The sequence below is a fragment of the Triturus cristatus genome, chromosome 9 (assembly GCF_964204655.1).
Source record: "Triturus cristatus chromosome 9, aTriCri1.1, whole genome shotgun sequence".
Classification (NCBI taxonomy): Eukaryota; Metazoa; Chordata; class Amphibia; order Caudata; family Salamandridae; genus Triturus; species Triturus cristatus.
Window position 1 is genome coordinate 533,081,247 of NC_140592.1, and position 24,252 is coordinate 533,105,498.

The 24,252-nt window shown below is 48.7% G+C and overlaps 1 protein-coding gene and 1 pseudogene across 1 annotated transcript in view; one reads left to right on the forward strand and one right to left on the reverse strand.

The window, feature by feature from the left end:
- Positions 1-24,252, forward strand: part of ATG2A (autophagy related 2A) — a 2,561,659-nt gene that overhangs the window by 1,984,228 nt on the left and 553,179 nt on the right. The window contains exon 36 of the mRNA XM_085625535.1: positions 10,474-10,645. Coding sequence (XP_085481661.1) covers positions 10,474-10,645 — 172 coding nt within the window. The remainder of the gene's footprint in view (positions 1-10,473; positions 10,646-24,252) is intronic.
- Positions 3,713-5,188, reverse strand: LOC146798255 (transmembrane protein 181 pseudogene; annotated as a pseudogene).

The following is a 24,252-nucleotide window of genomic DNA, read 5'->3' on the forward strand; positions in this document are numbered from 1 at the left end:
CTCTGAGACACCTATAGCGAGAGACCCACTTGCTAAGCGCTTCGTTGATGCAATCAGGACTGATTTTTACAACAGTTTTAATTGTTAGATTTGACCACTTCTCCAGTCCTCTGAGCAACCCATATGTCTGTGTCTGCCTGGATATATCTTCAGTGGATCCTTCCTTTATAAACTAGGTTGATTTTGATAGAGGATGGGCAGACTATTGAAAAAGTAAACATTTGTTTGTTTTAGTGGTGCACTTGAAAGACGCAGCACAGCGAACCACAGTGAAAGAAAGGAAGATTGTTTTAGAGATGCAGCCAAGTGTACACAGAGTATTGTTGAACAATAAGTCTACTTTTAAGGGAATTAGGGAGAAGCACTGAGAAGCTTGAATGCAGCAAGAATGACTATAGGTCTAAGCCTAGAAAAAAGCGTTCACTTTCTCCCTCTCTCAGTGATTTATTGGTAACGAATTTCCAGAAACCTTTCAAATGATCTAGACAAGCCTTCCATTGGGGATGAGAGTTGGCTGAGCCAGACCAACATTCTTGAGAAATTTGGATTAAGCTTGAGTTACCTCAGGATAATGCTGTGTTGTTGCAAAATCTCAAAAAGCTCAAAACAATGCCAGGCCTCTGGTACATTTCGAAGGTGGAATGATCCTATAGTCTTACGTTATGGTTATTCCCATGAATTCCACAGCCCCCTTCTTACCAGCATCATGGTCACTTTGTCCAGTTTAAGTTTGAAGACAGCAGTTCACTAAAAATGAACATTGCTCTTGGTTCTCTGCTGCTGGCCTGCAAGTGAGTCTCTCGTGTCTACCAGTTTGTAAATGGGTAAAACTGCTTCATTAGTGGATTCCTTCTCTGAGATGAAATATAGTAATTCACATGCTGAGTTAAGCCCATTCACGAAGAAATGGGTAAACATAGAATTTATTGTGCAGGGACAGAAAAATATATGCTCAGCAAAGAAAATATTCAGAAGCAAAAGCTGGCAGCAGTACAAAATGCAACAGCGGCACAAATCCCATTCTTTACAAGTTCACAGGGAACATTTGGAATCGTACAGCGCCCCGGTTACCTCAAGGATGCGAAGCAGTTTACTGGCTGGACTGCAGCAGTGTTTCTGTTCCAAACTCCTCCTTGAGTGTACCGCTACAGCTGACAAACTCTGTCTGTTGAAAGAGGCTATTGAGAAAATATTTGATACCCCAACGGATCCCACTGAGGCACCTTCACTTCCTAGGGATCCAAGGAGGTTGCTAGTCTGAACCCCGTGTCGACCCAGTCTGCAAATCAGTCCCTGCCTCTGACCGTGCCACCTGACCTATGGCCGAGGTTGACCCTTACTCGAGAATGGCGCTGCTGCTGCTCACATAACGACCAATGCCATCCACGGCGCCACGACTGACACCACCAGCCTAAGCCCTGATGCTGGGTCTGACAGTGGACACGGATCTGATAATTTTATTGGACTCGGAAGCTCAGCCTCTATCCTCTGGCCCTCGACATTATACTCATTATAACCCAGGAACATACCACTACTATGATAACAATGATGATGGTGACTATGAAGTAAATTTTGTGTGATTAAGGGAACATTTTTGAAGACCCCCAGGATGACAGTGGTCTAGACACTAAATCACCACTGGGCATCCTCCCCACATCAAGCTGTGGCCACTGAAGTCTCTGCCTCAATCACCCTAGTGATTAGGAGGGCGGCAGAGTTTCTTTACCGTACTCTTCCTACACAAAAAGTAAATATAAATGTCTGGACTGAGGTTCCAATCCAGCAGAGACCAGTGAAGAACCAATACTACCTTTGAATGAGGTCCTCATTGTGGTGCTGGAGGTCACCTGGGTGAAACCCGAATTGTGCCATCCAGTAAACAGACTAGTGGTGTGACAACATTGGCCTGCAGTCCAAGCCCCCAGTGGCAACATACTACCCACGCCCCAGCTCCAACCCCTTTCCATCATCGTGTCAATGTCACACCTGACTCCTTCTCAAACCTTTCCCTTCATTGGACGCATCCTGGATACAGTGCTCTTCTGAGCCATCCTTCCATCTCAACTAGTCCAGGACATTTGGCCTATGATACTGATGTTTCAACCCTTGACCTGGGTCTTGGTGAGAGCAGCTCTGAGGCCTCTCAGCCTCTTGGCCTCCTATATTCTGTTTGTGGACCACACCAGGTGGCAGATGCGAGCTCTGCAGTGAGATCTGAAGGCACAGCACCAAGGCAACCTATCAGGCCCCATCCAGGTGTTGATTAAGACTGCAAAGGATCTGCACCGATGGCTGCTCAACCGCCGCTGGTCCTGCAGCAGACCCCTTCCTCACCTAGAGCTATCAGTTGTGATGGATGCATCCGTTCCTTGGTTGGGATCTTCATCTGGGAATGGTGGCAATCAAAAGACTCTGGTCTCTAGTGGAGGCTCTCCTCCACATCAATTTATTGTAGTTACAGGCAATTTGCTTGGCACTGAAGGCATTCCTCCTGACCATCAATGGGGAAACGGGTGCAGATTCTCATGGACAACATGGCCGGCAGGTGGTATTACAACAAATAGGGCAGCATGGGGTCATGGGTTCTATGCCAAGAGTCCTTGCATCCCTTTAAGTGCCTGAATGCTAAGGGCATCTCACTGAATGACCAGCACCTCGCAAGGTCTTTAAATTCCAGGTCATAGGCTGACGTTGTCTAACGGATCACTAATGGCAGATACGCTCAGAGGTGGCACAGGGCATCTTCAAGCAATAGCGAGAACCCTTGCTTGAAGTACTTGCCACTGCAGAGAACATACAGTGTCGAAATGTGTACACATTGGAGTTCCCAAAGTAGTACTCCCTCGGAGATTCCTTCAGCCAGCATTTGGGGTCAGTACTCCTGTACACCTTTCCATCCGTACATCTCCTTCCCAGGTTACTAAATAGGATCAAGAGAGAATGGACCCAAGCCATTCTAGTGGCTCAGGGCTGGGTGAGGAGTGTGTGGTACCTTGAACTTCGGGCCAAGTGAATCTGTCCTCCGATCTGACTGCCACTTCGGGAGGATTTCCTTTCGCTGCTGTTGGTTTTGAGTCTTGCATCTCAGCCTGCACAACTTATACCTCCTTGCATGAAAATTGAATGGCGACAGCTGATGGTTTGTGTCCTTTTAGCAGCCAGATGTCCATAAAAAAAATGTGTCTATGAAGGACACTGGAAGAAGTTTGTTCCTTGGTGTTTCCCTCCGAAACGTCCAACCCCTGAATGGAGTTATCAGATAATGTTCTGTTTTGTTTGCCCTTTGCCCAGCAATGCCTTGCTGGGGCAACAGTTAATATTTAACTTTCCATGTGAAACGAGTAGCGACAGATACTTTTTTTGTGAGTGCATTGGAACAAAAGAACATGCAGATTTTACAAAAATTGTCACCGCCGAAAACCACCCTACAAGAATAAGCTGCATGTAATTCTCTAAAAAGACACAAACATTTTGAACCAGTCCAAAGACTACAGTAATCAGTCAGAGGCTACCACTGGAATCCTGTCCGAAGCCGCAGTATATGCTCCTGACAGATGCGGAGTAAAAATTAAATACATTTTCAAGGCATACGCCCTCCTAAGGGTTTCCTTCAGTTTTTGATAGTCCAGTAAACAAACACAAGTAAAAATCCTTCTTTTATCAAAAGTATTCCAAGCGCTAGCAGACATCTGCACAAAGTGTGGAAGTGGTCCCGAAAGGAAAGCCTCACAATCACTTGACCTCTGGTAGATCCCTTCTCGCCTCTGAAGTTCAGTCACTATCAGACTTTTCTCTGTACTTGGCCCGGATGGCTTGGCCATTCTGCAGTGGCATTTCTTCATAGTCGCTCCCATAAATCACATCATCGTCCGAGTCATTCAGCTTGGAAAAAGCAGAATTGTCTTTCAACAGCGACTCATACAGAGCATTCTTTGATGGTGAATAAACAAAGGCCAGGGTGAAAAGATAGAAGTTCAACAGGCCATAAAAAGATAGAAATTCTGCAGAGTTCTGGTAGTGAGTGGACAGCTCAGCTACAAAGTTGTCCTGCAAGACTCGAGCTCCAAACCTTAAGTAGAGTATAACAATGCTGATTACGAGCACCACAAACGTAAGTGCTGTCAAAAACTTTAACCTAAGATCAACATATTGCATATTTTGTAGTTCTGAGTAAGCAAATACAATCAGGAAAAGCAAGTATAAGACATAGAGAAGCGACCACGAGTAAGAAAATTTTAATTTCCTCAAAATTGCCGGTGTTGACTCTGTACTGGTATGTTGGGTCTCGTAGTTCATTTACCTTTTGCCAAATACCAAGAGTCACGGATGCCATCCCAACAATGAAGATTTTAGGTAAATAGAACGTCAGGCACTTCCTTTCTCCCTGCACTCGTATCCCATGGTAGACACACAGCCACAAGAGCAACAACGAGTAGAGGAAAATGGATTGGAAAAGATCATCCAACATTCCTGGAAACCAACTGTTCACGAGTAAGGAGAGAGGGAAAAAAGGGTCATTATAAAGTAGAAGACGAGGCAGAAGAATGGACATCCACTTCTGTTCAATTCCCCAGTCTCTCTTGGAGAATTTCCGCAAAAAATGAGCAAACAGACATGTGGCCATAAACGTAAGAACCTCAAAAACAAATCGAAACCATACTTCCACTTGCGAAAAGGACGGGTTGTAAGATTTCCAAGTGAAATTAACTCCTGCAATTGTATATTGTAGGTCTTCAAAAGCAACTGCAGTCTTGTATTGAGTGAAGTTCAAATAGCCAAGGTGGACCACAATAATTTCTGCACATTTCCTTTCACAACGGAGGGCCCTTGTACGATTATGAGTTGGAGTACTAATCAACTTTGTTGTTGCATCCCCGACCACTCCACTTATTTTAAGAGATACCTTAAAATTGACTGAGATGACGGATTCTTCTGGTTGCTTCAAAACAACAACACATGTTAACCAAAGTTGCTGATCGTATGTAGACAGTGGTTGAGATTCCAATAAATATGGCCCAACCTGTGTCGTGGTATTTGTATCTATGTGCAAAGTGGAACTCTCAATCACTTTAGGGTCTGCAATGCCAGTGAAGACTGTTAAACCAAAGCAAATGAAGAACACAACAAACACAAGAACAAAGTGGCGCTTGGAAAGTGTGTAAAGTCGCATAGTTGCTAACGGTTCCATGTTAAAGTTCGTGCTGCCCTTCCTTCCTACGTTTAACGAATCAGCCCTCCCTTTTCAAGCCACCTGTTGTGATGTGTTTTCTGAAGGGGCTCATTCACATGTTCACACCAACACGCTTTGTAATGCCGTAGTGGGACCTTAATTTGGTACTCATTTACCTCTCAAGCACTCTCTTTGAGCCCATGCCAAGTTGCTTTCTCTACCTTCTCACTATCCAAGCCTAATTTTTCATCACTTGTAACATTGGCCAGGCTAGTCAGTGACCTTCAGTCATTATCAGTGGGTTCCACTTTGTACATCTTTTTTCACAGACAAATTATTTCTGTAATGAAATGATGCATTCTTGCCCAAGGTATTCACACCCTTACATATAGAGAAATCCATCACCTTGGTAGCTTTCTGTGCACCGCTCCATCTTTATTTATTTATTTGCAGAGTTTTATATAGCGCTGGCTAAACCCGGAGGTATCGGAGCGCTTTAAATGAGGATTAGCGAGTTACAAAGATTACATCATGAGTTTCTAGAACATAGTATAACATGGACACACATCCTATGGGGAATAGAAGGTAGTGGGGAGAAAAGTAAAAAAGGGGTCGAAATGCCGATCGGGTCAGGCAGACCGGCAAGGGGGAAAGAACTTTAGGGGAACCAAAAAGTCAAAGAGAGTCAAACAAACCAGCTTGGGACTAGCGATCACCACATGCAGTGTTGCGGTGGCTGTACAAGATGGGAGGGGTGGAAGAGACAAAGGGGAGGTAGACTAGACATAAATGACAGTCAGGCGACGCAGGGAGCAGTCCAGCAGAAGAGAATCGGTTGAGCCGCTAAGATGACCTGGGTCATCATCTTGCTCCGCCATCGGCAGATCATCAGAGAATTAGTCGGAAAGGTGGGGGAGGAAGGAGACACAGCGGAGAGACGAGGAAACTATGCCCAATGTCCGGCTGGGTAGGTGACGGACATTCCTTGGATGGACAAAGCATCGATGTCCAAGACTCGCGTCTGTTCCAATCCGCGCCGGCAATGAAGGCTTGGTCGACTAACCCCGTTAAGATGCAGGCGCTGCATCGTCATTGAGCCGCGCGGTCGGTCGTTGTCGGGCCGCTCAGTCCGTCGAGATGATGTTGTCGATCAGCATCGAAGGGCGATGCATCTGTTCCAATCAGCGCAAATACGTCACTGTGTCAATTGACAGGCTACAGGCCCACAGAGCAGTAAGAGCAGTAAAATGCCCCTTCTCCTTGATTTCAGAAAACATCACAGGTAACCGTGTGGATGAGACTTTCTAGGGATTAAGACAGACGGCGATGTTCACTGAAGCAGCATCTATGACACTCCACAGGGTTACGAACTGCAGGGTGTGGTAGGAATTTTCAGCCATTCTGCTTGTACACTCATAATCCACTCCAGGGACAGCAAAGAGGCCAATGTGACAGATAGTGGAACTCTGTGTCCTTGGTGACGGTCGTTCTGTGAATGGCAGTTGTTTGCTGCTCGTCGCAGGGAGCATCATGCTGAGAGCTGTCTTCGCACCACTACGATAATAAACTAATCCTGTTACTACAAATTGTGGCGACGACTAGACGAGCGGTAGCAGGACACCAAGCTCTCGCTGGCATGCGGTGTATCAATCTATGGGCCATCCAATGGGCTGATCAAATAAATGCCCCATGAAAGCTTACATGCTCCCTCCACCCCAGTGAAGGTTGCTACCACTGCACTGGCACACAGTGTGCCTGTCCTGAACATTTGCTACTCCACGACATGTGCATCTCCCACACGTTCGCAAAGCACGACTGCCTGTACAGCTAGGTCCGGCAATACCGGCACTTCCTACAGACCTACCACCAAAGGAGGCACATCTTTGGTATCTGGTCACAAGGTGAGGAATCTGTGGTTACAAGTCTCTATCAGAAGAAAACGTTAATTACCTTTGGTAAGGCCTTCTCTGTTCTCTGAAGTATCTGATTTCCATACCTCCGCTTCCAAAAGCACGGACAGAGAGCAGAAAGAAAGTGATGTCAGCACGAGTAGGTGGCGTATATATGGGGTCCAGAGTCCTTATGTGGCACACAACGCCAAAAGTTGGCGCACAAGGGATTTGCAGGAAGTTTCTGCATCCAGTCTGGCACCTGAGGAAATTCACAACATGAGGAATCGGAAGTTGGAAAGTTTCTATCAGATAAGTCATCACCGAAGGTAAATAATTTATTGCTCTGTGCTGAATAGAGTTTTTTTGCTGAATGGCGACAGTCTATATGGTCAGAATTTAGGTTACAACCGTAGGCACTGCTACCTTGATGAATCTGTGACTATAGGAGCGTGCCTCACGTCTGACTCGCATGACTCCTGAATTACCCATAATTAGGGTTTTCTCCAAGAGGAGTTTTAAAGAAGGTGAGGGCATTAGGCCTCATTTCTATGATTGGCACGAATGAGTAGATAGGCAGCCCTGACAATGGTCCATTTTGATTTGTTTGTTAGGTTTGTCCGCGCTGATGGATTGCTTTTATTTTTTTGCAACTGTCCACCTTCTCAGTTTATATCTTCTTTAAAGTAGGGTCTCCAAAACATCATAATTTCCTAGATGGTGTCTGTATAGTGAGGGGCTGGTCCTACCTGTTGGATGCCTCTTCTGCTTCGTCAAACAAGTTACTTACCTTCAGTAATGCCTTATCTGGTAGAAACTCTATCTGGCTGCAGATTCCTTACCTTAGAGGATGTTCCCAGCACCAGAAAGTAGAGGTAAAAGCAACCACCACCTACTTCTGATGTCGACCCCCTCTCGATGGCTCCTTTTGCCAAAAGGCCCTGCACTTTCTGACACAGCACGGCAAGATGGTACTCCGTCAGCCGATGTGAGCACGGTGGCATCGGTGGATGGGTTTCTGTGAATGGAAGCGCATAACCCCGCTGAACAATTTGGAGCTTACACTTGTCCAAAGTTATGGCATGCCAGTGGGGCAGGTGGTTCCTGCTCTTGCCGGCAACCGTCTGTCTGTGATGTTGGGAGGCCACATTAAAGGAGTTGGAAGGTTGCGGCTGCCAGGTTTGGTGGACTGGGCAGATCTCTGGTCTTGGGTCCCATGAGGCTTGAGAGAGCCACGTCCTCGGCCATTGAAAGGACTGGGAGTCTGTTGGCCTTGGTGACTGGGTGGAAATGGACATGACTGGTAGCTCCTACCATAGCCACAGAAGGAGCGAAAGACAATATGGCTGCCGTGGGGCAATAGTGAGTCCCAACTACCGACCGGTGACCCTACTTTCCTTGAAACACTTGATCGCTGAAGCGGGCCTTGATGCTGAACAGACAAGTGCCGTTGAAGGGCATGTCTATAAGGGATGCCTGCACATCCCCAGAGAAACCAGTTGACCTCAGCCAGACGTGGCGACGAAATGCCACTGACAAAGCAATCCCTCTACCCAGCAAGTCTGTCATGTCTAGTCCGCAAATTATCGTAAACTTTGCTTCATCCCTGCCATCTGCAATAGCCTGGGTTAGGATGGCTCAGGCCTCCTCTGAGACCATGGGCAGCACTTGCGCAACCAAGTCCCATACTCTGTGGATATACCAGACCCAGTGGCATGTGGTGCTTACTGACTGTAGTGGAATGCTAGTGAAAGAGAAAATCCTCTTACCAAAGGTATCCAGACCCTTCGATTCTCTATCTGGTGGCGGGGTGGGGAATGCACCAGGGTTAACTTCAAGCGTTGAGGCCTGCACCACCAGCCTCTCGGGTGGGATGCTGGGTAAGGAAATCTTGATAGCTAGGAGCGAGTGGTGGCAGCAGGCAATCGTCCTGTGCACAAGAGCGCCTGTGTAGGGTTTGGCCCAGGCCCCGAGCAGGACATCAGTGAGGGCGTTATTGAAGGGGAAGAGGGGTTCTGTGTGGGACACTCCAGTAGTAGCACCTCAGTCAAGACATTGGTCTTGACCTCCAGCGAGGGCAGTGGAAGGTTGAGTGTCTTGCCACCCTTCGTACCACCATGTGAAAGGAAGACCCTTCCTTTGTAGCCACACTGGGAGGAGAGACCAGGCCAGTGCCTGGCGATGTGTCAAGATCACTGTCATGAGCCTGTTCCTCAGACCAGCTATCCTTCCCCAAAGGTTCCTCAAGAGGGTCAGTATAAGGAACTGTCCCTGACCTAGAACGGTGCCAATGGGCCAAATTCCAGTGAAGGTTGTGGATTCATACAGATTCGCTACCGCAGTTGGACAAGATCCAGGAACAGATCCAAAGGGCTCGACTGGTGAACCTTCCAACGGAAACCCAGTCTTGGCACCTATGGGACCTGAGGGCACTCCAGAGGGTTCAGCTCGCCTAAAGATTAGGTGTATAGCCTCATAAAATTCCTTCAATTGGAAAGGGGTCGCTCCAGGTCCGGGAAATTCAGCAAGGAGCGGATCGTTGCCAGGCTTAGTCTCCATAGGGGAAGTGTGGGGCCTAGACTTGTGGCGTCGTTCACGTGCCTCGTCTTATGATTTGGACTGGCACAGTGAAGTCAAAGAACAATTCGACTTCTTCTTCTTCTTGTGCTACTTACCCGACAACTATTTGGATCTTGACGATGATCGGCGAAAACGACTCAGAGTAGTTAGGTGTTGAGCAATGAAGAGCTTCAACTCTTGTTCCCGGACTGCTTTGCGATTCATTGCAAGGCAGTCAGGGCAAGCCTTGGAGTCATGTTTCGACTCCAGGCACCATAAACAAACCAGGCTGGAGTCTTTCACAGACGCTCACAAGGATTTAAAACCCACACGTTTCTTAGGGGACATTCTGTGAGCAAAAGCTCAAAAAATTACTGAGGTATCTCTTCCGAATCCAGGCAGATGGCGCAGAAATAAAGGAACTGATGTCTGCATGATGGGGTGGCACATATATAGGCATCTCACTTGTCACTTCTGAGTCGGAAGGCAGCGACGACGCCAATGTGGAACCAATCGGTGGCCCCCACTCCACCCCTCCATCCCCACCTGCTGTGCAGAGGTTCTGCTCAAGATTTTCTGGATCCAGTCTAACACCTGGAGAATATTCTAAGGTAAGGAATCTGTGACTAAAAGTCTATCAGATACAATGAATTGGACATTATGTTGCAATCTGGTATGCTCACTCCCGAATTACTGCCTTAAATGACACCCCTCCCATCTTATCTAATTGATGTGAATTTTGTATTTCAGCTACTTCTAGATGTGTAAATATAGTTACAGGTTTTCGCGTAAATGTGTGTATCTTGTGTCTACATTTCTGCTTCTCCATTTGATCCTTGTCTTATTGTTGCACAGCCCGCCCTGACGTCAGTCATCAGGACACAGAGTCTGCAGGCCTAGATTCGGACACTGGGCCAAGTCTGGCTGCCTTTGGGGCGGACATGTCAGCCTCTATGGAAACTACCATCAGCAACAACAGCTCTGCATCAACATCATCATCTTCTACAGAGCAACCTATCTATTTCAGGTGGGAGAGTTAGTGGCAGCATTTTTGTCCAATTGCCTCTTTTATTCTACAACTTTCCTCTTACAAAAGGCTACTCATGCCCTCTCCCATAAGACGTTCAGAATAGATTGCATGCCTAGACATCCCTGTATTTGGCCTCAATCTCCTCCCATCATAAACCTTGAATCTTTTGAAGAGAACTCAAATTGATTTAATTTTCTTTGGACGGTGGGACTGAAAGTTTGAGAACTCAAAATTCATCTTGTGTCTGGTTACGCATGAACCAGCAGGCAAGATGATTTAGCGAGTTATGGACGCCATTGGCATCTGCAGTAATCTGTAGTTTACAGGTATGAACCTGGACACCTCCCCACCTACGATCCTATGTCTATCGGTAATAGTAACACCTGTTATTTACAACACTAAAAAACTGCAGTACTACGGTATGACTACTGGCACAGGACACAAGAGGTAACTTACTGCCTTAAAGTGCAATAGTTATACAAGCACATAACGAGAGCCTCCTTTAGACCATCAAGAAAGTTAAACTACTATCCAGGCACAGTGGATTAAAGGGGGGTTTAGTCGTCAGTCCCTAAGTGAATTATTACCGGCTATGAGTTGTGCAGTAAAATTTTAATGAAGTTACAGAGCATAGACAAACTTAAATCTAAAATGTCCAGTGATGTTCTTCCTTTATCATCATTGCATAGCTCGAATCAGACCCCTAAATTTAACACCCATATAATTACATCTATTAAGAGGTTGAGTCCCAATAGCATCAGTCTCAGCTCTGACGATAATATCAAGGCATTTCTAATAAGTGCCTGCTCTGCAATGGCCCATGCAACTGCGTGCTTGATCTGTTAGATGAAAGGAACATTGATAACTTGGGTATCATAGAAACGTGCTGCAAAAATCACCCTGCAGCAGATAGTAATCTTCTACTTTTAAAAATTGCTCTTTTTTAAAGATTTTGCATACCAAGCAAGACAACAAGTAGGATCATTATCAGATTATACATGGGACCCAGTGGTGCATACAATTTGTGACTTAGAACACAGTAATTTGGGTCACATGAAGCAGTCGGCAAGAGTCATGTGGGAGGGAGATTAGCCAAACAATAGAAAAGAGACGAGTAGTTTGGTGTGGGGCACAAGTATCACGCCGTGTTGTCATTGACCGGGTTAGGGAGAGTGATCCACAGAATCAGCACTGCCTGTGGCAGTGATCACAGCAGGAAAGGGGGAGGGGGCAAAGGCTGCAGTGGAAGAACTAGATTAGCATGTGCGGCATCAACAATGCAGGACACTTTGAGGGAGCACCGATGGGAAGGCCAATGGGTTAGCCCTCACGGTGGTCGCGTATCAGAGTTGGCTCCAGTGCCAGCAATATTACATCCAATCCTGTGATTTGCTCAACCTGTCTGGCTCGCTGCCGGAGCCGTTGCAGTGAGTTGTCCCCAGCGGCTGATCTCTTGCTTTCAAGCCAACAGCGGAGGTGCAGAGGCTGCTCTCCAGTACATCACAATCGCTCGCCGCGCCAGTGCAATCGCCTGGCCTATGAGTTTGTTCCCTGCCTTTTTTGTTTTGGGGTAGGGCATCAGGCCCAACAGGCACGATTTGGGGGTGTTGATATTGTGTCTTCCTGTGATGTATGTAATGTAGTCACAAACTTCAGACTAGAATGTACTCAGCACAGAGCACTGCCATGTCATATGTCTGCTTGATCTGCACTGCACCTGGGGCACATGTGCGGGACGGAGTTGAACATCCTGTGCAACCGCATGGGAGTCAGATATTTGTAATGGTCATAATTGAACTGCAGCCGTTTCAAACCAGCATTTCTCAAGGCCTGCGGAATATGGCTCTAGATCCTGCACCAGGTCTGCATCGGTAAAGTCAAGTTGCAAGTCTTGACAACAGTGGTCTTTCAATCCGGTCAGTGCTGGTCCCATCGCCTGGTCCAGTGCACTCAATACATAGGTGATCCTATGTCTTACGCGGTTCCACGTTAGTAGTGTCTGTAGTGCTGGGTCAGTATCAGGCTCGCTACCTGGGTCACTCCCCCACCTCCATCACTGGCCTATCAAGTGCTGCATGTGTCAGAGTGAGGAAATGGGGTATGATATATGATTTGGTTGTGCAAAACTCACCATTTAAAAACACTTTTCAACCTCTTTAGTCCAGTAGGTTTTGTTTGCTAAACCGTCTATCTCAACCCTGGGTAGCTGTGTCTCTGAGAAGTGTATAGCATTTAAATAGGACCAATACAGTTGAAGAAGAAATGGCTTAGACATTAAATAATTCTGGCACCAATTTATAAAAATAGCCTGCATTTTTAAACACCACAATGAAAAAGAGCCACCGCAGTGTTCTGAAGATATAACAATTACAAGATATAGTAAATCTGCACTTTTTCACTTAACCGTGAATAATCACTGGCAAATTCAACAAATTTGACTCTTAGAAACGTTTTGACCAAAAAGTTTGGGTAGTTGTATTTTGTTTGGTTAGAGTTATTTTGGGTAACCAACTTCGACAGGGAGTCAGTCCAGGGGACCAGCAAGGTCCTCAGAAAGTTACCTCATCAGGTGAAGCAGTCTAGTGTCTGCTCCAGGTACTTTTATCCTTTGCTATAGGTAACTGAGGAAGTGGTCCTGATGCAAAGAATACAGGATGCTGTGGATGTGATGCAGTCAATGGCGGTCTTCCTGCAGCTACTCCTGGGTCCACGGAGGTGGTGAGGCAGTCCTGGTCATGAAGTCATGCAGTCGGTCATGGTAGAAGTCAAGTCACCACTGGGCTACCAGTCGCCCTGTATCGCTGTCGCATCCTAATCCCAATTTCTGTGAAGAGTGGCATCTGACTATCCCAGGGTGCACCATTCTGCCCACTTCCAACATGACAGAACCACTCACTCGGCGTCCAGTGCTCCCTAGTCCAACTTAGAGGTGCGGCTACCCATGCAGCTACATGAACCTGAAAAAACGGATTGGAAACTGTTTCCCCTTCCATGTCCCTGGGGCCTGCCTGTCTACCTAGACAATAGAGCAGCCCCTCTGGCAAGTGTTTCCCATTTGCCCTTCAAAGATGGCTTCTCCTCTGAAGCTCACCTTTTAAGCCAACACTAGTGTGGCTTCCTGCACGAGGGCAGTAACATCTCTCTCTAATGCAGGATTCTTTTATCTCCTTCCCTGGGAGTCCTTAGCACATCTCCCCAAGAGGGCAGAAAGCTGTTTCTGGGACAGGCTCCTTGTGAAACCTCCAAGGGCACAGCAGATTACAGACAAGAAAGTGACAACTTTGCAAAATTTGCACACTGCAACATGTTTCATTAATTTCGGCTTGAGAATCAAGTCAGGCTTAATGTAACGAGTTGTTTGATACCTTGGCGTGTCAAATTTGGTTGCACCATTAAGGAGTTAGCACAGCTGAGGGGTCAGCGTATAACCCTGTTTCGCCAATGGGGTGACCAAGTCTTTTTCTACAGTAAAAACTACAGATTTGAGTTTTTACTGCCAGAACATGTAAAGTACATGTTCTGCCTGTGAAATATGCTGCACCCTGCCTTAGGGCTAGGTAGGCCTGCTATTGGGGTGAATTACACATATTGCAGTGGGAGGATGGACTTTGCCATTGCTTTCAATGGTAAAGTCAGGCTAGCAGTTTAAAACTGCTCTTTACTCTGCGATGGTGGATTGGGGCTCTCCTTTTACTTTTGTCACAACCAGTACTGCAATCCCTGGGTTGACTCTAACTTGCATACCCTGTGTACCATATACTAGGGACTTACAGGTAAGTTAGTCTATGGGTATAGCCTACGTCACATACACATTTTGGGGTCAGGGCACTGGCACAGAGATCTGGCTACAGGCCTCTGTGTACTCTGAGTTGAAAAACTAGCAGCATCAGTCCAAAAACTTGGGGGTGTCCATACAAAAAGAGGCATTTTCTTACAGTAAGAACATTTCCTGCTGGGATAGCGTAAATGTCTCAGAGCTTCTCAGAATAAAGGATGATCCCCGCCCCAAAGAACTGATCCGAGGTTTCAACAAAGATATGTGCCACTGTGAGCGGTGCAGCATTTCCCCAACCCTTTGTGAAGCTGGCAGGTACCACAGGGGGAATCTGGCAAGTACGCCACCCTACAGCGCCTTCGGCATAGATAACGGGACCAGTAGTACTAGATCTCCGGGATCAAGAGTGGTGTCCAGGTGCAATGGGGGTCACCCCAGGACATCCCCTGCACGTGCATCTGTGTCAGTCTAGGCCAAAGATACTTTGCATCAAGGAGTGTCTCTGTGGCGATCCACGAATAGTAATTTTATACTTCAGTACCAGTAGATTACATTCTTGGTAAATTGTGATACTGTTCAAGGAGAAGTGGTCACACCAGTAGTGAAACATTTCTGGAATAACATGCTATTAACTCTTCCAAAACTCCGAACCTATGAAGGTCTGACCTTTAAAATGACTATGAATGAGAAAACCACTCGGGCACATGAGTTCTGTAAAGGCCTCGAGGTAATGACCTGGGCTTTGATGAAGAATGAATTGACTTACTCCACCTGCTAGTATATACTTACAACAGTCACGTATTTGACATGCAAAACTTCTGCATTAGAACTGAGGATTGGGGGGGGGGGGGTTCTGCTGTGTTCAAATCAATTTCTGCCACTCTGTGCTACACCTGTAGAAACTTAGTATGCCATTACAATCAAACCCTTCCTAATTTCTTAGACGGGGGTCCCTTATTCCATTTTCTAGACACTTTCACATAAAGAAAATCCCCCATTACATCACAAGATAAGTGATAGTATCATTGAGGAAGGCAAAAACCAAGCTGCGAATGTCTACTTAGTGCTGTCAAAAGGCTGGGGCTGATCATGACAAGGTCATGTAAAACATTTTGCCATGGCCCTCTAGGGAGAAGAGTTTATTGACAAAAAAGTATACTTCTTAGGTAGAATTGCTTGAGTGATAACAAAATCAAAGGACATCTCTAGTATTCTAAAGAAGTCTTCTGTCTAAAATCCGATTAAAAATTGTAGCTCATTAACTCCATATATACGGCAGGTATTTGTTTTTCAGGCTTAAGCCCACGTAGGAGAACAGAACTAGTATGTTTGTACATCCAAGAGCAGCTGTTGCAGACTGTCAACAATGGTTCAGCGGGGGGAAGGAGCCTAGCGCGCAACCAAGATGGCCGCGTAGGTGCGAGGCTCCCGAGGACCTCCGCGACCTCCTATCACTATCCTGAACATATCCTGTCCCAGATGAGGGGACTGTGTTGGTGAGCCCGAGCTGAGGTGGCGCCCGTTTTCCGCTTCCAAATCGGACCTCGGACACCGACTTTAACACCGATTGAGGTTTGCGGCCTTCTCCCAGCCGAACCCCGGATTTGCGTTGTGGGGCGATCCAGTGACGAAGTGAATAACCGCGGCGGACAGGGCTTGGTGGCTCGCGTAACCCGCACTTTCACTTTCGCTTTCGTACCCTCCTTGCTGTCTATGCGAGGTTGGGTCACGGGGCTTTGTGTGTTGGTGTGGCCTCGCTGGGGGACCCTGCCTGCCCGCCGGCTGTGATCCGCCCCGCAGATCTGGGGTGGCACCCCCCCGGAGCCCGTGGACCGGCTTGCCCGCCCTTCACGACGTGGCTGGTGCGATCGGGAGACTGAGACCATGGCCACGAAACAAGATGGCGATCGGGCAAAGGTAAAATCGACCCGGCGTGGCGCAGCCCATCAGTCCAACAGCATGGATCGCTATACCCTCCAGAAGGGATCTCCTGAGGTGCCACGCAAGTCCCCTGAGGGCCCTACTGATGCCCCCGATCTGCCCACGGATCTGACTCTGCGGGATGTCATGGGCGCCATCGCCGAGATGAAGGCCTCTGTGGGCCAGCATTTTGACACTCTGGCGCAGAAGATCGACTCGGTCCTCGTAGATGTTGGCCTGATAAGGGCCGATCTCTCCAAGACCAACGACCGAGTCGATTCTTTGGCCCACACCGCATCGGGCCTTACGACAGATGTGGCGGCCCTGCAAACGGAGGTGCGCCGGCTTGCTCGGGCGAGTGCGCTGATGGATCGTCGCCTGGAGGACTCCGAGAGTCGGGCCCGGCGTAACAACATCCGTATCATCGGGGTGCCTGAGGGACGTGAGGAAGCGGCGGCGGACCTTTTCGTGGAAGACCTGATCGTTACCCATCTCCAGCCACGGGGGCTGAGTAAATTCTTTGCTGTGGAGAGGGCCCACAGGGTTCCCGGGGGAAGGCCTAAGGTCGGAGCCGCTCCGAGACCTCTCATCGCCCGGATTTTTAATTTTCGGGACAGAGACGCTATCCTGCAATCCTCCAGACTACAGGGACCGATTAGACTTGATAATATGGACATTAATTTCTATCCTGATTTCACCCCTGCGGTCCAGAAGCAGAGACTGAGCTTCCTTGGTGTCAAGCGCCGTCTTCGGGACCTAAATCTCAAATACGCCATGCTCTTCCCAGCTAAGCTGCGAGTGGAGGTGGAAGGTCGCACACACTTTTTTGATCGTCCCGAAGCGGCCGGGGACTGGCTGGATACTCTGTCTGGAGATCGGGATCGGGGTGGCGGGGGGGGAGCGGCCGGGGGAGAGGGCTCGCCGGATCAAGACTGAGGGACTAATATTAGGCCTCGCCCGGGACAAAAATGATGCCACTTTTGACTATACGTCGGATTGCTTAAGTTCCCCTCCTATGGAGGTTGTTTGGGGTCTCTTGGGGGTTCTCCCTCCTCCTCTGGGGGTCTAGTTAGTTTAACTATCTATGGGGCGACAGGCACATTGCACGTTGGGGGGGCTGTCTGGGCTCATGCAGGGGTGCAGGGAGGGGGGAGTTTTGTTGGGGTGGGTGGGCAGGGATGGGGCGTTGTTCGTTATTATCACAAGGCAACCCTTTTTTTGTGTAGGCTCTACTGTGCTCTCGGGGGGACGAATGATGGTTTTTGTGTATGATGGGGGGTAGGGAATTAACTTTGTTGTCTTGGAACGTCAATGGACTGGGGGACAGGATCAAACGAGGTGTGGTCCTACAGTATCTGAAGCGACTCTCGCCTGATGTGGTCTTCCTGCAGGAGACACACCTTATTGGCAATTCCTTCTGCGCCATGAATCGGCGTGGCTACCGCCTCGTGGCCCATTCTGGCTTCACGTCAGGCTCGAGGGGTGTGGGTATCATGGTAAAGAACTCGCTCCCGTTAGAAATTGATGAGGTGCTCCACGACGACAGGGGACGTTACACTGTCTTGGTGGGGAGAATGGAGGGCAAAGTGGTTGTCTTTGTGTCAGTGTACGTCCCACCGGGGCTGCAGTCGACCACCTTTGCAGATCTGGGGCGCCTCCTCCTTGGCCTTCCGGGGGGGCTTCTGGTGGTGGGGGGGGATTTCAACGCGGTGGTTTCTGGGACTGTGGATCGTCACCCCCCTAGGGACCTCCCCCGGGCACAGGCGTGGCTATCCGGCCTCTTGGATACACTGGGATTGGTGGACTGCTGGCGCTTAAAACATCCCACGCAGCTGCAATACACTTTCCACTCGGGGGCCCATGGTAGTCTCTCACGGCTTGATTATGTCCTTGTCCCGGCGGCCCATGTCAGGAGGGTGGGGGAGGTGCGCCATTTGGCACGGGGTATCTCGGACCACTCCCCGCTATTGTTGCATTTTGATGTCTTTCCGAGGGCTGAGAGCAGGGTGGTCCCAATCAATTCCTGGTACCTGCGCGACCCCATCATTCGCGCTGACTTGATTAAATCCCTCCAGCGCTATTTTGAGGAGAATGTGGGGTCAGTGCCTTCAGCTATCTCCCTGTGGGAGGCCTCCAAAAAACAGTACTTAGAGGGGAGGCCCTATCCCTTATTTCCCACGCCCGGAGGCGCGAGCGGGAGGAGGTGACCCGGGTGGAGGCTGAAATAGCTGAGCTGGAGGGTAATCTAGATGATGGGGTGACGGATGCTGCATTACATGTCCTCCAGCTCAAGCAGACGGCTTATAGGGCCCTCGTTACGGAGGCGGCCAGGGGCCTCAGTAGAGAGCAACAGGGGCGACTGTATGATGTGGGTGATAAGGCTGGTAAACTGATAGCGTGGTTGGATAAAAAGGAGAGAGCGAATCGTGTGGTCCCGCTGATTGAGAAAACGAATGGTGTGTGTGTAACTGAGCCAGAAGAAATTGTCTCCTGTTTCGCGGAGTATTTCCGCGGGGTGTATTCCCCGGTCTCTTCTTGCTCGGAAGAGGATTCCCGTGCTCTGCTCAGGGATATCGCGCTGCCTTCCCTGTCCGGGGAGGACAGGGTGTCGCTGGACGCCGCTCCCACCTCCGACGAAATCGCCCTCGCCATACGCTCGGTCGCTTCTGGCAAGGCCGTGGGCCCGAATGGTATCCCTATCGAGCTGTATAAGCTGCGACCGGATACATTGGCGCCTCACCTCCGCGCAATGTTCCTCGCGGCCCACTCGCTGGGCTCCCTCCCGCTTGACCAGCGTCTGGCTACAATCGTGGTGATCCACAAGGAAGGGAGACCTCGGGATCGGGTTACTTCTTATCGGCCTATCTCACTACTGAATGTGGAGCCCAAAATTCTCGCTAAGGTACTCGCCAATCGGCTGGTCGGTGTGGTGGGAGATCTGGTTCATCAGGACCAGTCTGGCTTCATTCCCCATCGCAATACAGCCCTTAATCTTCGGCGTTTGCATGGGGTGCTTGCGCGCGTCCCATTCATACGGGAGCCGGCCATTTTGGCGTCCTTAGACGCCACCATGGCGTTTGACACGCTTGAGTGGCCATACATCTGGGCGATGCTTGCTAAGTTCGGGTTTGGCCCAGGATTCATCAGTTGGGTCAAATTGTTGTATGCGGGCCCATTGGCACAGGTAGTCGTGAACGGAAGAGTATCGGCCCCGTTTGAGCTGGGCCGGGGCACGCGGCAGGGCTGTCCCCTGTCGCCGCTTCTTTTTGCGCTTGCCTTGGAGCCCCTGGCGGAGTGGCTGCGGTGGGAGCCTTCCATCCGTGGTCTCCGTTGGACCCCCGAGTATGAGGACCGCGTATCCCTATACGCTGATGACATCCTTCTGTACCTAGCCTCCCCACGTAAATCACTTATAGTCCTAGTTGATGTTTTACACTTGTTTGGTCGTAACTCCGGTCTCGTCATCAACTGGGCTAAATCGTGTGTGTATGTTCTCTCTGGGGAGGCTCCTATTCTCCCGCGGGGCTGTCCGATCCAGATCGCCCCGCAGGGATTTCGGTACCTGGGTGTCTTCATTACTCTGGACCCGGAGGCCCGGTATGAACGGAATCTGCTTCCCCCCCTCCAGCGTTTGCGGGTAGATGTCGCACGCTGGCGGCGCCTGCCGCTTTCGCCGCTCGGCCGGGCGGCACTGTTCAAGATGATGTCTCTGCCGCGTTTTCTGTACGCTCTGCAGAACACTATGGACTTGGTCCCGGCGCGCTACTTCCGTGAGGTGGAGAGTCTGCAACGCCGCCTGTTCTGGGACGGGAGGCCGCGTATTGCTCTGGCTAAGCTGACGCTCCCATGGTTTGACGGGGGGATTGCCCTCCCGGATATTAAACGGTACTATTGGGCCTCCCAGCTCGCTGCCATTAACCATGGCCTCTACGGGCCCGCCTTAAACCCGGCATTTGAAATGGACAAGATGCTCCTGCCAGGTGGCGATTACAATCGAGCGCTCTACTCTAGCGCGCCCGACGCTCGTCTGACGGGCCCCACGCGTGTCATGGTGCAAGTCTGGCACGCGGCCAATGCAGCTATGGGGTGGAAGGACCGTTTGACCCGGGCGTCACCACTATACGCGTCTGAGCGGTTAGGTTCCCTGTGGACCTCTAAGGGCTTCGAGAAGTGGGACATAATAGGTATCAGTAAAGTGGGGGATCTTTGGACGAGGGGAGGATTTAAAACGTTCGATATGCTGCAAACGGAATTCCAGTTGCAGGGCAGTGAATACTTCCGGTATTTGCAGGTCCGTCATGCGCTGGGCTCCGTCTTCTCGGACGTTGCCTCCATCCCGGAATATTCCCCCCTGGAAGATAGAGTGCTGGATGGGCACGTCCCGGACAGCACGATCTCACTTATATACAAAAAGCTGATAAACGACCGCTCGGGCCTGTTGACTGCCCTTCGTGCGGCTTGGGTTGCCGACGGGCTGGAGTTGGACGACGAGGACTGGACCTCCGCGGTGGCCTCCCCGAAGGAGGTGGCCATACCGGCTCGCCTTCGCTTCGTCCAGCTCAAGATACTCCACCGGGTCTACATGACGGGGCCAAAGCTTCTGCCTATGGGCTATGCCGGAGATGGGTTGTGTAAGCGTGGGTGTGGTGCTTTGGGGACCTTTATGCATATTTTGTGGGAGTGCCCGGAGGTAGAGGAGTTCTGGCGTGGTGTACATGAGGTGCTGCGACTGGTTACGCATGTGGCGCTGTTGCCTGAAGCGAGGAGATGCCTGTTGAATGTGTGGGAACCGACTGATTACTCAGCGCCGCAGACGTGGTGGGTGACTCTGGGATATATGGTAGCCAAGCGTGATATTGCTCAACTGTGGGGATCCCAGAGGCCCCCGACGGTCTCGGCCTGGAAAGAACACATGGACTGGTGCATGTTTCGCGAAAAAGTGGTGTATGTGGCGAGGGGTAAGCCTGGGACATGGGTGAAAGTATGGGGCCCCTGGAACGCCTACCGAGGGGGTATCTGCGCGCCACCGCTGCTGCCTGATCCCTCACCAGCCCCATCCCCTTAGCCGACTCATTCCCCCGCTGCCGGGCATTGGGTTCCCCCAGTCCTCGCTTTGCTCTCTTCCCCCTCTTCACACTTCTGTGTATAGTTGGGATCCCCCCTCTTGGGGAGCACGTGCTGCTATTTTTGATTGTGGGTTGCCTTGTGGGTGTGGTTTTAATTTTTGTTGTTCTTAATTTAAAATGAAACCGCATAATGGGGCCTGGATGATGTGGTTTTTGACATTGTTATCTACTGAGAAATGCTCCTCCTGTAATACCACGTGTTCCATAAATGTATGTCGTATGTTCCTACCATTGCTAGCCGCCGGCCGGAAGGTTGTGGGCCCATACTTGTATACTTTTAAGACCTGTAATAAACGGTTTCAAAAAAAAAAAAAAAAAAAACAATGGTTCGGCGACACTTGTGGTGCTGCTCGAACGTCTAGCCTCTCTTAAAATATTAATCAACCACATAATATTGCTCAATCGTCTGTCGAGTGTGATTGAGTTTCAAGAAGACTACTGGGTGATTTAATCATTTTCCTAATAATAGAATGAGTTGGGTCAAGTCTCAGAACCAACTGGTACCTCAGTCTGCAGTAACATGAGATTGACCACAAGGCTCAACATTGTTCTAGTATTTGCTTCACTTGAAAGACAGAAACTTTGCTTATGCCCAGAGTTTTACCTACAATCTGGCAGCTACAGCTCTGACTCAGAAGAACCTAACAGGCACATTTACCTCAGCTTGGTCTGGATGTAGTGGAATTGTATATACAACATAAGTCTGTTGGGTAAAACCCGATCCTACTTGAATTTTCCGGCCAACTCACTTATTGGTACAGCACTTACTATTTTTTAGAATGGATTGCTTTTTATGGCAACTACAGCCACAATAGTGTATCGTTTGCAGAAGTAAGTTAAACATGCAGCACAGACAGCAGAATGCGTTTCTAAGTCTTAGAAAGTTTCTCCTGCATTAGTGGCTGATGAAGATCAGAGCTCACTTTTGATACCTTACCCTTATGTATAATTTCATGAATGAGCCAATTTCATGTTGGACCATTTCGTTTACCTCATACTTACAGGTCAGAGATTTGAGATCTGAGCGGTCCAGTTTGTAGCCATTGTTCAACATTTGGGAGGCAAGACTAGTCTAGCAGTCGTTCATCCAAAACATTCAAATGCGCTGTCAGTAATGGAGATCTTGAACTTTCCCTGATTTAACAAACCTTATAACTGGTCTTTTCCCAATGGCTTTACTGACACGTGCATTAGCTACGTTTATACCCTTGGTTTTAAGTGTTTTGTAAATCTAACCATATGTCTAGGAGCCCCCGTCTTTCAGAGCTTACAGTAACACATGTCAAACAGGAAAAGAGGGCAACATGGAGCTTCTTGCCCGAGCAACTCACGTTTGAAGGAGGCAGAAAGGTGAGAAGTAAAACCCTGCTATAGAGCTTATGGTGACCTATAATCATACATGTAGATGGATCTTACAAAGTTCTTTACATCCAGAAGTAATATCAGTAATACAGATGAACGGTTGAGATGGAGTTATTTGCCCTCTGGTACAGTATCACAAGGCATACACTTGTGTGGTGAGAGTGAGCTCCTAGTCCCACGACCCACAGTAACTGAACACTCAAATCCTAGATTAACAGAGGGTTCAGTACAGGGTATGCACCTGATGAAATATTACTTCAGAAAGGGTGCAAGCTCCTCGATGATTGGCAGATGGAACAAAAACGAGAGAGACGGAGTGATAGAATTTGTGAGACCAGATCGAACATGTGACCATGGACGAAACATCATTTTGTGGTCTTTAAAGCACCTTGCTGCACTGCTCCAGAGCCAGGAAACCACTATACTTAGCCACATGAGAATATCAGTACTAAATGGTGGGTGATCTGTAGGTCTGGGGTTTGACAGCAGGGCTGTAACACTGTCCTATTGCTTAGAAAATACATGGAGTGGGCTTTGAGTTTGTTCCTTTCAACCATTGGCTTTCCCTTACCAGCCTCATTCAGCCATTGGCTTCAGACTGAAAAAGTCTCATCTTGGATCAGCCCAGTGGAGTAATCACCTCTCACCTAATTGTATTTGCCTTTCAGATATATTCTTCCACCTCCACTCAAGTGCTTGCACAGAAATTTATGAGGAACCGCTTTACAACTGCAGCCCTCTGTCTCCTTTTGCTTGTTCTCTCTCATTTTTCTCGCTCTGTTTATTTGCAGAGGCATTGTTCGATATCTTCTATCTCCAGCCTACAACTATATGGAGCTGCTGCTAAAACAGACCCACCCCCCCCCCCCCAAGTTAACCCCTCCCCCCCCATTGCCCCCTACTGCCGTAGTTCACAACATCTGCCCAGACATGCTGTACAACTGACATTATGCAAAGCGACATGGAACGCAAAAATATAGCAGATGAAGTGGCCCTAGGTATGCATAGCAAATGTGCAGGGTATTCATCATCACCAGTAAAAAACAGGTAACTGAAAATCAGTGTTTTAACACTACAAAACACTACTACACTACAAGTGTTTTAACACTATTAAACAACGTATTTATAAAAATGAAAGTAAAAAAAAAAAATCAAAATCTTTCCTTTTTCATGAAAGAGTAAGTCGTTGTCACTTTTGTGTATCAGTCCATGTCAGGGCATTTCCTCTTTTTAAGATGGCCTCCTCGCTGCAGTCCCCTCTCACGAGACATTCTTGGAAAGGAGAGCTGCTGATTGCCTAGACTAATGGAGCCAGACCACCCAGGCTGCGGCCAGAACAGCTATACCTCGAGGTCCAATGGGAAAGTAAATGTATGGCTTAGGTTACAGAACCGTGCATGCGCATGCATGATGAAGCAGTA